This window comes from Myotis nattereri, assembly GCF_964212035.1.
Source record: "Myotis nattereri genome assembly, chromosome: 12".
Classification (NCBI taxonomy): domain Eukaryota; kingdom Metazoa; phylum Chordata; class Mammalia; order Chiroptera; family Vespertilionidae; genus Myotis; species Myotis nattereri.
In genome coordinates this window covers 40,276,689-40,296,400 of record NC_138087.1, presented here as the reverse complement: position 1 = coordinate 40,296,400, position 19,712 = coordinate 40,276,689, and the positions used below count along the sequence as shown (strand labels likewise).

The 19,712-nt window shown below is 43.9% G+C and overlaps 1 protein-coding gene across 1 annotated transcript in view; it reads left to right on the top strand.

Annotated features, from left to right (window-relative positions):
• KLF9 (KLF transcription factor 9) overlaps window positions 1-7,598 on the top strand; it is a 30,634-nt gene extending 23,036 nt beyond the window's left edge. The window contains exon 2 of the mRNA XM_081103882.1: window positions 4,192-7,598. Coding sequence (XP_080960008.1) covers window positions 4,192-4,421 — 230 coding nt within the window. The 3' untranslated portion in view covers window positions 4,422-7,598. The remainder of the gene's footprint in view (window positions 1-4,191) is intronic.
• The last annotated feature ends 12,114 nt before the right edge of the window (window positions 7,599-19,712 follow it).

The window sequence follows — 19,712 nt, the reverse complement described above, 5'->3', positions numbered from 1 at the left end:
GTGGACTTGACAAAACCACATGGCCCGTCACTTTGGGCCTGCGGGCCGCAGTTTGCAGCCCCTGATGAAGAGCGTGGTTCAGAAGCTTCTAGTGCTTTTCCACAGGATCCAAGAAGAACCACAGTGATCCCAGAGCTTTTACACCAGCAGCTCACTTCCAAGGAGATGCTTTTTTAAATGCTTGGAAACTGTAAACTTGAATTATACAAGTTTAATTCCTTGAGTTACAGGAGTCGAACAAAGGCTGCTGCTGACTGGTTTGCGCTGGGCTCTGTGGGTGGCCCTCTTTTCTCGGGAACACTCAGGGATAAGGATGCCAGGCCAGTGGCCGCATCTGGGTTAGAAGCGGGGAGAGCTGTCACAGGAAGACAGCTGTGAGGGGCAGTGAATAGATTGTAGCCAGAAGGTCCATGGAAAGTGAATTCGATGGGAATCGGCCCTGATCACGGTTGAAATGTACGTAACTTGTGAGCATCTTGTACTTAATAGGTCTCCTGTGCACGCGGCTGACTCGGGCTTCCTGACGGTTTTCCCCTCGCTGTCACTTCCACACCACCACCCTCCTACAGAGGGTGCGCCCTATTTCTTTCATGATCCTAGCACACGGCAGGGGGGGCTTCTGGTCCGTTTTTCTCCACATAGAGACAGATCCATCCCAATGAATTAACCTCCCCTCATGACTCACCTGGAAGAAGCATGTGCCAGTGAGTAAGCTCAACCACCTACCGCGGCTCCAAGGAAACCGCGGCTCCAAGGAAACCGCGGCTGGTGGGTTTTGTCCTGACACGCACCGAGAACGCACTGCACCTTCCTCTCCTCCAAGCCGTAAAGCAGCGGAGAGAGGGTTTTCTGTTGTTTGTTTTGGTTTTCACAACTCATCACTCTCTGAATGCCGATCCTTTATTATGTATATTTTTAACATAACATGTTTAAAAGAACATCTCTCCCATAGACACATCATTGGGCTTAGAGAGGACTTGGCTGCTGTCCCAATCTGGAGTAGCGCAGAGTCTTGCCCAGGGATCCGGAAACTTCTGAGCAGGCTTCGGTCATGTGAGCATCCTGGAGGATGAACACACTCAACACACACACACACACACACACACACACACACACACACACACAGTTGAAGCATTTACTAAATGTTTGGCAGCACAAGTAGCACCACAGTCAGATGTGACATTGTCTTTGCCCTAGGAAGCTCAACCTTGTTGGGTTGTGACAACCTGCATTTCACCTTCTGCCCAGAGTTCTGCTGAACTGGGTAAAAATGCTATTTCATCCAACAAAAGTGGCAAAATGTAGTTTCCAGCTCCATGTGGTTGAGTTTTTCAGAGTTCATTGTGAAGCTCTCTGCGTTTTTGTTGGTTTTGTCCCTACCAGAGCCACCGAGCATCCTCGGGCACCATTAACCCCAGCTCATCCCCGTGGGTAGGCCTCAGCATTTATTGGTTTGCTGTTGCCTTTTGCTGCTGTGGATTTGCAGCCCGGAGCTCAGTGAGAGCTTACCCCTAGACCCCCGTATAGAGAATTGGCCTATAGGAGTCCCCTTCTCAGTTTCCCTTTCTTTGGTTTTAGTTAGCCACCGGCAATAGCGGTCTGACAGTACTAAGTGGAAAATTCCAGAAATAAAGAATTCATAAGTTGTAAATTGTGTACATCCTGGGCAGTGTGCTGACTACTCTGCTGTGTGCATCGTTCCGTCTTAGACGTGAATCATCCCTTTGTACAGCGCGTCCATACTGTCTACGCGCCACGCCTGCTAGCCACTCAGTGACCGTCTCAATTATCGAAGACTGTCCCAGGGTGGCAGTGATGGCGTCCAAGTTACCCTTATTTACTTTACTTTATTATTATTATTATTATTATTTTAAAATATGGAACACTTCATGAATTTGCGTGTCATCCTTGCACAGGGGTCATGCTAATCTCTGTATCGTTCCAATTTTAGTATATGTGCTGCCGAAGCGAGCACAAGTTACCCTTATTTTGATTAATAATGGCCCCAAAGTGCAGGAATAGTGATGCTGGCAATTCAGATATGTTGCAGAGAAGCTGTAAAGTGTATGTATGGGGGGAGGGGAGAACGTAGTATATATAGGGTTTGTTACTATTCGGACACCCATGGGGGTCTTGTAACATATCCCTGTAGATAAGAGGATGGGGGGGGGGTGTTATTGAATACAGGTTGGTTTTTCCCACTTGGGGTTTCCCACAAGAGCAGGTAAGTTGGAGAGGTTGTGGTCACCATTGCTCTGCTCAGAGGACAGCAAATAAAACCTTAGTCATGTAGAGGAGTCACGAGGTGATGGGGGGTTTTGCTTTGTTGTTATTACCGTTATTTCTGCATCTCTGGCACAGGTTAGGAGGAGCTGGGGAAAAGAAGGAAAATGTTTGGGCGATTCAGTCACATCACGCTGGACAGCTCCCAGCCTTTGGAGTCTCTGGGTTCCAGCAAGGTGGGGACCAGAGTGAGAAAAGAGTCACTCCTCACACCTACAGAGAGTGCCTTGGAGTGTTCTGTGTAAACCAGGAGTTGTGTGCCTGAGCCTATGAAACAGCTGCTTTGGGCTGCGCTGGGAAAGGTGTGAAGAGCAGGATGGCGGTTGGAGCTAGAGGAGCCAGCAAGACTCTTCTCTTAGCTCGTTCTGCCTTTCTGCTGTGTGTCCCCAGTCATGGACACAGTCCCTCCCCTGCCATTCTGGGGGGTCAGGAGGCCCCTGATGCTGGACCTGACCATGTCTAGAAGGCAGGGTTTAGCTGCATTTTCAAGGGACACAGACAATGATGTGAATTTGAGGAAAGCAACTAGGATGGGGAGGGATTTGGAGCCACTGTCGCGTGTTACACCTCTGTTTCCTCATCTGTAAAATGGGCCACCTCCATGGGGTGTCCTATGGGATTTCAATGAGATAATTCTCTTAGCTCTGTGCCTGCACTTTTAGGTGTAATGTTGGTTCTTCTTTTATGAGAAATATGGGAGACACTCAGATTGTTTAGTCTAGACAAGGAAAGATTAGAGAGAGATATGTGAGCTGCCTTTCGATATTTAAAGGATGATTATGTGGCAGAGGGAACCAACTTATTTTTAGGTTGAAGAAAAAAATGACTAAAATATGGCCTTCGCAGGGAGGCAGATTTTATATCGACGGGTGTGTGTGACGGAGATGCTGGGGAGCAGCAGGCTGGCTCTGCGTATGGCTCCCAGGCACCAGCCTTGCCCTCGGGAGCTCGGGGAGATGCTCCGGGTGGGAGGTCAGTTGTCCTAGACGCCTCCATTCTCTTCCATCTCTGCGATGCCATGAAATTCAGCAAAGGCCTGAGGTTTTGACCCCTCTGGGAGACTCATGAAGCCAGTAACCGCGTACCATAAACCAGAACGAGTAATTTCCAAGGCTCTTAGGGACCCATTGGGTACAAAACAGCAAGCTTATTTGCTTAGAGATGATTCTCAGCTATTTCTTCCTGGGACCAGTTTTCTAGGGCTGCCATAACTCAGCACCACAGACTGGGCAGCCTCAACAACAGAAATTTATATATCTCCCAGTTTGGGGGCTAGACGTCCGAGATGAGGATGTTTGACAGAGGTGGTTTCTTCTGAGGGTTCTCTCTCCCTGGCTTGGAGCTGCCTGTCTTCTCCCAGTGTCTTTGCATGGTCTTTCCTCTGTGTCTGTGTGTGTCCTAATCTCCTCTTCTTTTTAAGAAATGTTTTTATTGAGAGCGGAAGGGAGAGGGAGAGAGAGAATCATTGATGTGAGAGAGAAACTTTGTCAGCTGCCTCCTGCACGCCCCCTACTGGGGACAGCCCGCATATGCTCTGACCGGGATTGGAACCCGGGACCTTTTGGTGCACAGGCAGATGCCCCACCCACTGAGCCACACAGGCCAGGGCATCTTCTCTTCTTACAAGGACACCAGTCATTGGCGTAGGACCCAGCCTCATGACCTCATTCAACCTTAACTATTTCTTTCAAGACCTTATCTCCAAATGCAGCCACCTTCTCAGGAACTGGGGGTGCGGACGTCAACCTCCGAATCGGGGGAGGGTGTGGGAGCACATCATTCATCCCATCGCACCTATATACAAGGGAGCCGTGCTTTGGGCCATCGGGGCTGTTGATCATCACCAGCCTCCAGACCTTCGGTTACGTGTTCTTGAAACAGTCTCTTGTCTCGCTTCGCTTCTCTTAGGTGAACGGCCCTTCCCCTGCACGTGGCCAGACTGCCTTAAAAAGTTCTCCCGCTCCGATGAGCTGACCCGCCACTACCGGACCCACACCGGGGAGAAGCAGTTCCGCTGCCCGCTCTGCGAGAAGCGCTTCATGAGGAGCGACCACCTCACCAAGCACGCGCGGCGCCACACCGAGTTCCACCCCAGCATGATCAAGCGGTCCAAAAAGGCCCTGGCCAGCCCTTTGTGAGGGGCGACCCGCGGGAGCCAGGGAGGGCCCGGCCCGGAGAGACACAGCTACTCCCCGCACACGGACGGACACGCAGAAACCAGGCCCCCGAGAGGCACGCTGCCAGCACAGGAAGCCCTGTTCTTTGGTCAATATTCTGATTTTTCCTCTCCCTGCATTGTTTTTAAAAAAGCACATTGTGGCCCAAGGGAACTCTGAACCGCCTCTGACTTTTGGAGGAAAAGCAAATTTTTTGTGTGTGTGTGGTTTTTTTTTCTCCTTTATTTTTTTGGGGGGGTGGGGGGCGGTGGGAGGGTCACCGTGGGCGGGGAGAGGGGGGTCCGGCCAAGACTGGGGCAGAATTTTAAAGATTCAACACTGGTGTACATACGTGTGACTGGGTGAGTTGACCTGTGGCATCACAGTGATTCCGGGCCCTTTCTGCTTGCTGTCTCTCAGAATTGTTTTCGTACCTTTTAATGTAATGACGAGTGTGCTTCGGTTTCTTTAGCAAAACCACTCTCTTGAATCACGTTAACTTTTGAGACAAAAACGCCATAGCACAGCTGTCTTTATGCAAGCAAGAGCACACCTCCTCCAGCATGACCTGTCATCTAAAGACTTGGAAACAAACACGTTGCTTATAGTCAATGAATGGGTAAGCCGTCTGAACTTACACTAATCAAGACAAACCTTGGAAAGGTTACACTGAGTACAGAACTTTTTAAACCTTGCTTTGTATGAATTGTACTTTCCGAACATAAGCTGCACTTTAAGTTGTAATGCAGAGGATGAATAAGTTACGTTCATGCTTTAAGGATAGAAGCAGACATTCTTTTTGGAACCACGTTATAATCTGCTTATTTTACAGTATACACGTTTCCCTAAGAAATCACAGAAGATGCGAGGGCAGAATATATGCAATAGATGCTGAAGGAGAAGGAGGGTAGGTTTGTTTGTTTTTTAATCATTTAAAAAGAACAAACAGAATTTTGGCTCTATTAACTTCCCCAAATTTTCCGATTCTTTTAGTTCACGCCACCGTATTGTACCATAATGCCACGAAGGGAGAGGGCTTTGACTCTGGTGGGTTTTATTTGAATGGATGCATAACAGTAGCTGGTTCTGGAAACACCTTTGTTTTTTTGGGGGGGAAAGGTGTGTTGGTCTCCTTCCCATGTTCCTACAAAACTCCCACTAACAGGTGCAAGAGTTATATAAAACGAAAAGGGAGCTGAACTGTGAAAAGAAAACTATACCCCATAAGCAGTGAGTGCCAAGGGAAAATACCACGATGATATCAGAGGAGACGGCAACGCCGGCACATGGGATCCACACGGATGACAACACATCACTGTACCTGATACATCCGAAGCCTCACCACTATGTATCTTGTCTCCAGGTGTCTACAATGGCCTAAACCACTACATCCATTACACGCCATTTACCTGAAAACTTCATTTTGGCCTTTCCACGGTCAAAAACACAAACTGAGTTTTCATAGTGAAGAATAAACCTCACATGGGGGAGTCAGCAGTGATGGTGGGAAAATGTTTACATTTTTTTTTTTTCTTCAGAAATAACGCTTCCTGACAATTTTATCTGGTATTTAAAACAGGGAGCCCTGGTGCACTGGCGTTTACACATGTGCTAGAAGATGTGTTGTGTAAACCTAGGGTGCCCCCCTGCCAGCGGACGCGTTATTTCCCCCGATACATGCTCGTTTCCAGTTCAGAACCCGTGTGGCTCCTGCCGCAGGCGTGGGTCACGGCTGACTCCTGCTTCCAACACAGTAGCCATCACTAGCATGGTGGGTTTTGCTTTTTTTTTTTCCTTTTTGTTTTGTTTAACCAACATAGTTGTATTAGTAGTTCTATAAAGAGAACTGCTTTTAACATTAGGGACTGGGAGCAGTCCATGGGATAAAACGGAAAGTGTTTTCTCACGGGAAAACATGTCAGGAAAAATAAAAGAACACTTTCTACCTCTGTTTCAGATTTTTGAAACGCTTATTTTAAACCAAATTTTAATTTCTGTGTCCAAAATAAGTTTTAAGGACATCTGTTCTTCCATGCGAAATAGGGGAGGCCGCCTGCTTCTGACAGAGTTCACGGAGTGGTTCTGCTTGTGACCCTCTGCACGCGGCCTTTTGGTGAGAGAGGAGTTTGGGGTTGCCTAGCAACCCACCAACTTGTACAAACTCATCTTTCCCTCACAGAAAGAAACGAAGAAAAACCAGGCAAAGTCAGTGAAAGACAATCTTTGTAGTTTCAGGAGTAATTCTGTATGTGGCTTTTGTCCAGCACTTAGATGGATATAAATGCAGCAACTTGTTTAAAAAAAAAAATGCACAATTTACTTCCCCCAAAAAGTTGCTCCTTGCCTTTTCAAGGTGTTGACAGACACACATTTGATATTCTCTTATATGTTATAGTAACGTAACGTATAAACTCAAGGCTTTTTATTCTTTGTGATAAATCCTGTTTTAAAATGTCACAAAACAGGAACCAGCATTCTAATTAGATTTACTATATGAAGATTTGGTTCAACTAGGACTACTAGAGTTCATTGAACTTACTAAAACTATGAAGCAATTACTTTTTATATTAAAAAGACCATGGATTTAACTTTAAAAAATCCAAATGCAGGATAGTAATTTTTGTTTACTTTTTTAACCAAATGGAATTTTTTGAAAGTCTATTGCAGGTGTTTAAACAGAAAGGAAAGTTGTTTTACCTAATACTGTAAGTAGTTGTCATATTCTGGAAACATTTAATAGTTTTAGAGTTAAGATAACTCCTCTCCTTGGTTAGGGAAGACGAAAGCCCTTCACCACTGTGGAATGATGCCCTGGCGTTAAGGTCTGTCTCTACATCATGCTTTTTTTGAGAATTACATTTGGTAGTTATAATTACAGAAACTGATTAGTTGTAAGTTTGCAGATAGATTTAGCACAGTACTCATCACTCTGGATAGCCTGCAATGTTCTCTCACACAGATGATCTGTAACACTGTAAGATACTGATCTTTACAACTGTTTAATCAGTTTTATTTTTGTACAGTATTAGTGACCTAAGTTATTTTGCTGTCCTGTTTTTGTAAATCAAACAAAATTATAATAGAGGATTCTGACAGTAGGTATTTTGTACATATGTATATATGTTGTCCAAATAAAAATAATAAAAATGATCAAGATTTCATCGTCCCTGCCTTTCTGTGTTTTAAAGGCGGCTCATTTCGCTGCAAGAGCGGTTACTTCTTTCACCGGTGCTCAGAGGAGGTTATGATGAGCGCCAAGAGGCGTCGGCCCTGTGCGCCTCAGCACGGGCGGTATCTGTACAGGCCTGTGCATACTGGCTATTCACAGACCGCGAGGCAGCGGGTGGAACGGAGGCTGCTGGGAACCACTGTATGATGCTGGAGCGGAATGTTTGTATTTTCAGGGGATGTTAGGACGTCAGGGGTAAGAGAAGAGGAGGTGGCTGGAATATAAAGCAATGTATATGATAGCGTAATATAGGACAGTGTGAATCACTAACAGGTTATAAAGCTCAGACGAGGCGGGGGTGTGGTAGGAAATGGTCAGAGAATGTGAGACTGAGGCTGTGCTTTTGAGACATGATATCGGTAAGAGCACCCAGGTTGAGGTCTTGGAGTTGGGGCAGTGGAACCATTAAGCCAAGCGAAGGTGAACACCAAAGTGTGTGTGTGTGTAATTTCTGTAGATACATACTAGCTGCCTATGACTCATTAAAGTCTTACTATTGTCTCATCATGATGCCACGTGTTTAGGTCTTTTCCGTCATTTAATCCTTACAGCAGCACTACAGGTCATACAGTAGACACTGTTATCCACATATTTCAGATGAAAAAATTGAGGGTCACATAACTTGCCAAAAGACACATTTAATAGGTGTTATATTAAATCTGGATCTGCTGACTCCAGCCCTCCATCTCTTTATGCCTGCATCAGAGCAGCCATGGACTAACAGAGCATTATTTCCATTTGACCCATTTATTGAGTACCTGTTAGTGCCACGGATTGTTATCTCTGAGGACACAAAGGTGAAAAAAAGAACCAGACGAGTTTATATGTTAGTGGATGGAAGCACATAAACAGGTAAACACATTATCCATATAATTTTAGATAGTGATAAGCATTATGATGACAATACCACAGAGCCGGGTGGCTTGCATGTTGGGGAAGGTGATTTTCGATTGAGGGGACTTGAACGTCTGATCTGGGACCTGGATGACATGGAGGAGTCAGGCCTGCAGAGATGTGGAGGGAGTGAGGAGAGCCAGTGCAGGAGTTTGGTGGCTGGAATATAAAAGGACAAGAAAGGATGGGAAGTTGGGGTGGTTGGTACAGGACAGGCCACGAGGGCCTTGTATCGTAGGTTATAACGTGGTGTTTGATTTTTGATCCAAAGGATGGAAGAACCTTCTGGAAGGTTTAAAGCAGAGAGTGCGACGATCACATATATATGACAGCAAGCTCTTTCTGGGTGCTGCATGGAAAATAGATTTTAGAAGGGCAAGAGTAGAAGCTGGGGCACTAGTGAGGAGGGTGCTGTATTTGTCCAGGCAAGAGACGGTGGTCATTCGGACCAGGTGGTTAGCAGTAGGGGTGGAAAGAAGTGAGTAGATCCAAAAATAAGTTGGAGGCAGAATCATTGGGATTTGGGGATGTTAGGGTGTCAGGGATAAGAGAAGAAAAGGCCTAACAATGACCCTCAGGTTATGGTCTTCGTTAATGCAGTTTGGTGAGGTGGAAGAAAGGAGAGGCTTGGCGTGAAGGAAACGTTGACCAAGTTTGGACGTGTCACATGAAAATGTCAAGAAAATGATTGTGTATGTTAGTGTAGAGCTCAAAACAGTGGTCTGGACTGGAGGTTTGGAAGTGCCAGTCATAACTGATAGTAAGTGAAGCCAAAGAAGATATCAGCTGAAGTAGAATATAAGGGGAGGGGGGAGGAGAGGGGAAGGTGAGAGAAGAAACAGGAGGAAGAAACAGAAAGCTCAAGAAGTAACAAGACAGAGGCTTCCAGTCAAGATGGTAGTGTAGGTAAATGCCGTACTCACATCCTCCTACAACCACACCAAAATAGATAAAGCAAAAACACAAAAATCAGCAGGAGAATTTCATAAAAACTAGTCTTAAAAAGATAGTGAATTTTAATAATGTGCATATGCTTTTCAACTATCCATGAAACCTATACAAAAATGTAGGCTATAATAAGACTATAAGTAACACACTATAGACTACATTTTTTTGACCAACAGGCAATAAGGTGAACAATTCATAACAAAAGGATAATTTTTAAATGAATACAATACTAGAAATTAAAATATTGTCTTTAATAGATCAAAGAGAAAATAAATTATATTCAGAGTTTAAGACAATAAAAATTAGAGAAAACTATATGTCCCAAATATACTCAAAAGCTGTATGTAGAGAGAAATGTAGAGCTCCATATGGTTGTATTATCTATAAACAAATAAAACTATAAAATAAGTTGAAAAATACCATAGAATTTCAGGACCCAGATAATTTTTAAAGGCAAAAATCTTTCAAATCTTTAAGGCACCAATATCTCCTTTAGAATTTCAACTGTTAGAACACAGAGAGTACAAAATGATGGGAAACAATTCAATTCACTGTGGGAAGCTAGTTTAACCCTGGCTTACCAGCATAGTCAAGAACATTTTGTAAAAGAAAAGTAATGGAAGAGAATTTGCCCTATCAGGAATTAGACCTATTTTGAGGACAGGAGAATTTGTAAAAATTCAAAACATTTTATAAATGGCATTCCAAATCAATGGGGAAAAGCATAAATTATCCATTGTATTTAGCCAACTGATTATCTGGAAAAAATTTAAGGTACATCATACCATATACACATAAATCTTATATGGATTAAAGATTTAAAATGAGTAAAGCACTTAAAATATAGGTGAAGATTTATCAATCATGACTTGGGGAAGAACTCAAATGCACAAATTTAACATAGAAACCAAAAACAGAAAGTTTAATAGATTTAACTAATAATGTGAAACTATTATAAATGAAAAATTTGCCTAAACAAAATTAAAAGGTATGGAAAAAATGTACTTCGAAGGGTATTTTTAATGAATAACTTCTTTTAAAATGCATATATATCTTTATTGATTTCAGAGAGGAGAGAGATAGAAATATCTACAATGAGAGAGAATCACTGGTCAGCACACCCCACACTGGGGATTGAGCCTGCAACCCAGGCGTGTGTCCTGACCAGGAATTGAACCATGACCTCCTGGTTCATTAGTTGATGCTCAAGCACTGAGCTACACCAGCTGGGCAATAACTTCTTACAAGTCAAAATGTGCACATATTTATTTATTTATTTATTTATTTTTTAATATATTTTATTGATTTTTTACAGAGAGGAAGGGAGAGAGATAGTTAGAAACATCGATGAGAGAGAAACATCGATCAGCTGCCTCCTGCACATCCCCCACTGGGGAAGTGCCCGCAACCCAGGTACATGCCCTTGACCGGAATCGAACCTGGGACCCCCCAGTCCACAGGCTGACGCTCTATCCACTGAGCCAAACCGGTCTTGGCTAAAATGTGCACATATTTAGAGAAATCTGGTAGATGATATGAATTCACACTTTACAAAATGAACAAAAATAGTCAATAAAATAATTTTTTAAATGTTTACCAGATTTTCTGTCAGAAACACAATGTAAAATAATGAGGTACAGTTATTTGCCTATGGAATTGGCAAATAATTTAAAAAATAAAGCACCCATTTTGTCAAGAATTGGGTGAGATGGGCATATTATTAGTGGGAATTTAGATTGGCACATGTTTTCTAGGAGACAATTGGGCTATAAGGATTAAAAAACAATGAAAATGTTCTTAGGACCTTGCTCAGAGATTTTTGGAAGGGGGGTGGATACAAGACCCTGTGCTTCTACTGTCCCTCCTCCCCCTCACTCCAGCTAATTCAGCCTCCCATCCTCTCACCTGCACTCCTTGAATAGCCTCCTCACTAGTCTCATTTCCTCATTTTCCTTGTTTAATTTCATCTTCCAGGTTGCAGTGTCAGTGAACCCAAATATAAACATGTCCATATCCTTCATTTTGCACGGATCTCCCATGTCCCCGTTGGTTTAAGGTCAATCTTTTTTAAAAAAACAACAACATATAAATATGTATGCATATATTTTTATTGATTTCAGAGAGGAAGGGAGAGGGAGAGAGAGAGAGAAACATCAATGATGAGAGAGTCATTGATCGGTTGCCTCCTGCATGCCCCACACTGGGGATGGAGCCCATAACCTGGGCATGTGCCCGTGACCTGAATCAAAACCAAGACCTTCAGTCTATAGGCCGATGCTCTATCCACTGAGCCAAACCGGCTAGGGCTAAGGTCAATCTTAACATGGTTTGCAAGGTCCACGTTTGGACTCCTATCAAATTCTCTAGACATACTGTCCCTCACCATTTTGTCATCAATTCATAATACCCATCTGCTTATAATTGTTTCAGATATGTTACTTCTGCTCATTAATCCTTTGATTTAAAATTCAATCCTGTCCTCCCTCCCCCCGTTTTATTCAATAATTCTTTGTAGTGAGAGCTGTACCTTCCCCAGGAGCTTTCTACGACTTTCTGGGCTGGGGCAGGTACCTCCATCGGCTCCCATAAAACACAGTTACCTGCTGACTCCACATTAGTGTGTGAGATCCATTCATGTAAGTCCTTGCAGTTTGTTCATTCTCGTTTCTGTATTCAATTCTAAGAATATAGCACAGTTATTGTTGAGAATTTCACCAGGTTTTGGCTTATATGAGTAGTGTTTCTATTAGCATTCTTTTTGCATGTTATTTTGGTCAACATATATGTATACGTTTCTGTTGGTTTTATGTCTAAGACTGGAATCTCTCAGTCACAGGCAGAATGTTGGAAATTGCCTCCAAGATTCCACACCCTGATGAGAGGAGGTTTTCCAGGTGGGCTTCATGATGGGGAGAGATCCAGGTGGGCCCACTCTGATCACACCAACTGCTTTAAAAGCAAGAGAAAGGGGCTGGGAGCAGAAGATGAAGCCAGGTCTGAGATCAGTGCTCCTTGCTGCCTCGTCGCTGCCTCGACGATACAGGGGTCCCCACACGAGGACTGGAGCGTGGCCTCTGCTGACAGGGAGCAAACAGGGCCCCTCGCCCTAGGACCCCAAAGACCGGAATTTTGCCAACAACCTGACTGAGGTAGGACCCGGGTTTCTCCCCAGAACCTCTAAATGAGGACTCTGTCCCCCCAGCTTCTTGTTTTCAGCCTTGTGACACCCGGAGCAGATAACCCAGTCGCACCGTGTCGGACTTCAGAACTGTGAGTAAAAATGGTTTTGTTTGGAGTTTGTGGTAATTTGTTATACAGCCACGGAAAACTAACACAGAGTTTGCATGCATTCACTTTAGTAGGCGCTGCCAACCGTTTTCAAAGTACCAATTCATATCCATTTCTTTAAAAAAACACACAAAACTTAAAAATGCTCATATTTTTGACAAAGCAGCTGCATGTCCAAGGAATTACCATGAATGTCTGCAAAGACTTAGTTGCAAACATCTGCGTGGCGGCCTTGTTTATGATAGTGAACATCTGAAAACAACCTCAGTCTTCCGTTCTGGCGGATTGTTTAAATAACAGGGGGATGTTATGCACCCAGGACAAACCATGTAGAGCAGTTTCCACCAAGGATATCCTGTAGGACGTTAATTTTTCAGCAGTTACGTTAGAGAGATCCTGTGGTTAGGTAAGTTTGATGGAGGTTCCCGGCCAGGGGAGCCAGGTTTCTCTCCTGGAGCCCCTTGCGAGCCTTTGCAACGGGCATTGTTAACACCTGACCGTGCGGAATTGCGTAAACCTGTTTGATTCTGATTGCTTGGCTTTGTTGCGGGGGCACACTTGGCAAATCACACTTTGGAAAATGACATAGAAACATGTTCATGATATAGAGTTGGTGCAAAAAGTGGTCCGAATAGCGCAGTGCCGAAAGGCTGGAAGGACTTAAAGGATATTACACAGAAATGTTCGCCGTGATGATCTTGACAATTTTAACCCCAGTAGGGGGCGTGCAGGAGGCAGTCAGTCAATGATTCTCATTGATGTTTCTATCACTCCCTCTCCCTTCCTCTCTGAATCAATAAAATATAGTCCTTATCTATATTTTTTCTGATGTTTCTACAAAGTGAATATGCATTTCATTTGTAAAAGGAGAAAAAAGGAAATGTCAGGAAGTTAATCTAAATACCAGAGCTCAAAATAGAACATTAAGCCTCTAGCTGTTGTGTGAGGATTAACCTGCTCTCTGGTCTGGCTTTAGTTACAATGGGTTTGTTAATGATGCGCTTCTTGACTGCCTGTCTCACCTTCTCACCGGGACAGGCCCACCCAGGTCACACCCTCGGCCGGTGCGGGTTGACTTGGGGCAGCTCTGGGGCTGCCACACCAGCAGAGCAAGGCGGTTTCGTGCCTCTCCCCTGCGCCCTCGCTCAGCCGAGGCCGCGCACCCTGGCATTGGGGCCCTTGCTCTTGAGTTTCATCTCTTCCGAGTGCTGGCCCTGCTCCTCCCGTCTCCACCACACTCGGTTCTTTTCCAGGTCAAGACGCCACCTAGAAGCTTTTCTGAAAAGACTGACACATGTTCAAATCCTTGTGGGGAACCAGGTCTAGGCATAGCACTTAGCCATTTCTCTGTCTCCGTTTCCTTATCCATGAAAAGAAAAGTGTGTACGGATGAAGTGTGTATGTATGTGAACTAGCCCATAGTATGCCGAGGATTAAGTCATGAGACTATAGCATGGTTAGTCCCTGGCACGGTACTAGGTTTTCAACATATATTTGTTCTTGCCATCTCTCTCCCCAGGGCTTAATATAGCCTTCAGTTAATGACAGGAGTTACAACCCCCTTCTCCCTCGAGGATGGTCCAGTTTTCTTCCATCAGCCTTTGTTGGAAAGCTTGAAGTTGGGGGGCGGGGTGGAGGGGCATAGATGTTGGTGTCTTGATGGCAGTAGTGTCAGCAAACGGGGGCCCCTGGTCAAACATACCCCCAGCCTGTTTGTGTAGAGCCCACAAGCGAAGAGTGGCTTCTACCTTTTTTAAACAGTTGAAGAAAACAAAAAGCACGGTATACCAGACACATGAAAATTACGTAAATTCCGATTTCGACATTTGCTAATGAAGTTTTATTGGAACACAGCCGCTCGCTCATTTACCTGTCATCTGTGGCGGCTGTCGCACACGGCAGACCTGAGGGCTTGTGACCGAGAGTGCAGCCTGCAGTCCTAACTTATCTCCGTCTGGCCCTTAGAGAAAGCATGCGCCCAGCTCAGCTCTAGAATGTTTCTTTCTTTCTTTCTTTTTTTTAATATATTTTATTGATTTTTTACAGAGAGGAAGGGAGAGGGATAGAGAGTTAGAAACATGCATGAGAGAGAAACAGCCATCAGCTGCCTCCTGCACACTCCCCACTGGGGGTGTGCCCCCAACCAAGGTACATGCCCTTGACCAGAATCAAACCTGGGACTCTTCAGTCCACAGGCCGATGCTCTAGCCACTGAGCCAAACTGGTCAGGGCTAGAATATTTCTTATCTAAGTATTTCTTGAAGGTAAACTTTAAATGAGAGGTATTGCTCATTGGATCACATTTTAAAAAGTGAATTAGCCCTGGCTGGTTTGGCTCAGTGGATAGAGCATTGGCCGGTGGACTGAAGGGTCCCAGGTTCAATTCCAGTCAAGGGCACAAGCCCGTGTTGTGGGCTTGATTCGCAGTAGGGGGCGTGCAGGAGGCAGCCAGTCAATGATTCTCATTGATGTTTCTATTTCTCTCTCCCTCTCCCTTCCTCTCTGAAATCAATAAAAATATTTTTTTAAAAAAGTAAATAATTGGAGGGTGAGTCTCGCATACCATTCACTTTGTTATATTTTTCCTATAAAAGTAATTTTTTTTAACTTTTTTTTCCTTATTGATTAAGGTATTACGTATGTGTCCTTATCCCCCCTTCCCACCGCACCGCTCCCCACTCATGCCCTCACCCCCCTGGTTTCTGTGTCCATTGGTTAGGCCTATATGCATGCATACAAGTCCTTTGGTTGATCTCCCCTTTACCCCCACCTCCCCTACCTTCCCTCTGAGGTTTGACAGTCTGATTGATGCTTCTCTGTCTCTGGATCTGTTTTTGTTCATCAGTTTATATTGTTCATTATATTCCACAAATGAGTGAAATCATGTGATATTCATCTTTCTCTGACTGACTTATTTCGCTTGGCATAATGCTCTCCAGTTCCATCCATGCAGTTGCAAATGGTAAAAATTCCTTCTTTTTTACAGCAGCATAGTATTCCATTGTGTAGATGTACCACAGTTTTTTAATCTATTCATCTGCTGATGGGCACTTAGCTGTTTCCAAATCTTAGCTATTGTAAATTGTGCTGCTATGAACATAGGGGTGCATATATCCTTTCTGATTGATGTTTCTGGTTTCTTGGGATATAGTCCTAGAAGTGGGATTAATGGGTCAAATGGGAGTTCCATTTTTAGTTTTTTGAGGAAACTCCATACTGTTCTCCACAGTGGCTGCACCAGTTTGCATTCTCACTAGCAGTGCACGAGCGTTCCTTTTTCTCCGTGTCCTCACCAGCACTTGTCATTTGTTGATTTGTTGATGATAGCCAGTCTGACAGGTGTGAGATGGTACTGCATTGTTGTTTTGATTTGCATCTCTCAGATGATTAGTGACTTTAAGCATGTTTTCATATATCTCTTGGCTTTCCTTATCTCCTCTTTCAAAAAGAATCTACTTAGGTCCGTTGCCCATTTTTTGATTGGGTTGTTTATCTTCCTTTTGTTAGGTTATATGAGTTCCCTGTAAATGCTGGAGATTAAACCCTTATCGGTGATAACATTGGCAAATATGTTCTCCCATGCAGTGGGCTTTCTTGTTGTTTTGTTGATGGTTTCTTTTGCTGTACAAAAGCTTTTTATTTTGATAGTCCCATTTGTTTATTTTCTCTTTAATTTCCATTGCCCTAGGAGCAGTATCAGTGAAGATATTGCTTTGGCATATGTCTGAGATTTTGCTGCCTGTGGATTCCTCTAATATTTTTATGGTTTCCCATCTTATGTTTAAGTCCTTTATCCATTTTGAGTTTGTTTTTGTGTAAGGTAAGCTGGTGGTCTAGTTTCATTTTTTTTGCATGTACCTGTCCAATTTTCCCAACACCATACAAATCTTTCTTGAATGCACCGAATAATGAATAAAATGGTACAGATGTGAGCAGGACTGAAAGGGCCACGGCCCTTGGCTTGAATGATGAGAATCACGCCAAAGTGAACTCAGTGTTGCTTATTCTGAGAGGAACCTTCATGTTCTCAGGCAGATGCCACACCCCCGGACTCAGAACGTGCAGGTTTGCTTCCGACGCCAGCTCCAAACAACCACATTTCCCCAGGCGCAGAGTCTGCTAGCTTTCTGTTGACCCAGGAAAAACTTTGGGGTCTTCTATCCTCTTTGCACCTTAACTAGCTGAGAACCATCAAATATTTGCCGATTTTCCCATTTTCCTAAACAGCAGGGAACTCCCCTTCAGGCCCTTCTGCCTCAATGCCTGTCTCCCTGGGGGCTGCTCCAGGCCAGAGTCTTACTCTTGTGCGCACTAAATACACACTTGCCGAACCAAAGTAGAAATAACAGGCAGGGGTCTCCCACAGAGGAAGTGCTAAGTTGTTTATAGCTTCTCCAAGCCTTTATTATTTTCTAGGATGTGTTTAGTAATTTCATTATGTAGTGTTTATGCTTTTCAAGATTCCAGCTAACATCCCCCATTTTTAAGGGAGCCACTGATAAATGCATTTTAAGCGACTCATCTTTCTGTGTCCAGATCAGCATTAAGTGCAATCTGTTGTTTTTAACTACCTCTGACAATGGCTAAAAAAAATGTTTTTCTATAGAAATCAAAGTCACTTTTTAAAAGCCTACAATCACCTGTATATTTCTGTGCTGGTCTTAAGATAGCAGCTTTGGGCATCCTACAAAAATACTTCTGTTATCGCCACCCATGAAAATACCAATTGTCTTCACTGGAGTTTACCTAAATGAGTCAACCTTTATGCATGTTTCAGTTATGTTTATTTTTATTATCAGGGCTTATCATTCGTACTTTTCCTCTCCAGAATCCTATGAAGGAATGTCTTGGCATTTAAATATTTGCTTTTTAAGTGTACTCCAGTTTAAATATCTGAGATTTTATATGGACTCCAAAAGGCAGTTCAGAATGAGGCTGCCTGAGGTTTACCTTTGAAACTGGAATTTATTTAATTTCCCTGATGCTTTGGCCCTACCCCCACACCCACCAAAAAATACTATGTGAAATATTAATGATGATGATGTAGACAGGAACACAACTGAAAAACAAACAACATATTTGGGAAGTGGACTCATTAGAGGCAGGAGAGCAAGGCTTCCTCTCCTGCGGGGCCTTGTAGACACAGGGTGGACCCTCCCCACCAAATCTGGTTTAGATGTCAACACTAATGATTCCCTCCCCCCACCTCCCCTAACAAAAGGCATGAAGAGGTTTATTACTCATAAGTCTTTCTGGGGAGTAGCAGGCCTCCCAAGTTTATCCAAAGTGGTTTCATAGAGCAAGGCGAGGAGGTGGCTGTGGGTTTTATTGTGGGCTGGGGGCGAGGCCAGGCGGGCTGGGGGGCGAGGCCAGGTGGGGAGGGGCTTGTGAGGTTTGAACCTCCTGCTGCATCAAAGGAGGGAGGGAGTGCTCAAGCTCACAGGAGCCCGGATGTGGGGTATTTGGGGAAGCCTCAGAAGTCAAACATGAACAGAATTGTGAATTTCCGCGGCCCTATGTTTAAGATAGGTAAGGAGGGAGTACTGCTCTGGAGGGAAGAAGATGCCTAACAGACGAAGATAAATGTCTGAAAAAGACATGAGGAAGATGACAGGATGAATTTAAAATGCCAGGCAATCTCAAAGGTGATTTAAGGAGTCAATGGATTTGCAAGTGAGGTGGCTACCATGTCAGAAAGTAGCTATAGGATTTTAACTTTAAGACAAAAGTGGGAACTCATGGGAAAGGTTTAATTCAAAACCAAGGGCTTTTAATATATCACTATGAAAGTGTTTTTATTCATATCCACCTTGCTTGACAAAATATTTGAGGTGATAAGATTACTAAAAAAATCGAAGTTAGAAAATATAGGATGTCTTCTAAAAAATGTACACACAATGTAACAGCTGATCGGTCTATTTTGAAAATGCAATGTATTTTAATAAACGCTGCCTTTATAATTATTCGAAGTGTGTGTGTGCATTTTTGGGAGACACCCTATGTATCTAAAAAAGAACGAGAAGAAAAACATAATCTCTCCAAAAGGAGGAAATGGAGGTCAGGTGCAGGAATTCCACAAGAGGGAGTCAGAACGCCAGAGCTAGGGCTTCAGGCCACCTCCTCACTGTGTGACTTTGAGCACATGAGTCACTGAACTTCTGTAAGCCTTCGGTACCTGCTCTGCAAGCTGGGGAGACCGGGCCTGGCAGGGTGGCTATGATGGTGAGTGCCAGAGTGCATATAACCTATTGGACACGGGGCCTGCCACTTCCGCCAATGTTGTCGTTCACATGCTCCTATAAAAAGGTTTTGACGACTTGGCAAAAATAGGGAAGCGTGGGAGAGACTCTGGAGCATCTTCTGTCTCATTCAGTGCTCACAACAGCACTGCAAGGCAGGCACCATCACTGTCCCCACGTGACAGATGCTGATAGAAACAGGTGATATGTCACTGGTCCAAGGTAGGCCTTGGAGCCAGCAGCCAAGGACAGGTCTACACGGCCTCAAAGCCTCCAGGCTGTCCTGCACCAAGATGCGTATTTTTGCCGCTCATTTATGGGCATTTTCAAGCGGGACGAGGGAGGGAGCACAGTAGATTTTAGAAACAGTGGAAATATGTGGAAGCCTACAAATGTGTATGAGTCAGAAGAATGGAGCCAGAATATGAAATACATTTGAGAATAAAGAAAAAAAAAAGGGGGGGGGGGATAATGGCCATATGTATATCATGTTAAAAATATGCAATGTGTGTGGAAAATTTCTTGGCTAGGTGATGGGGAAAATTGTATGTACATGTGTAAAAAGTTAAGATGGCTTTTATAATTAAAACCTGTGAGAAGGAGATAAGAAGTTGTTTCAGCAGAATAAAAAGTACTTTACCAATAAGATACTATTAGAAAGAAGGTATTCCTTAA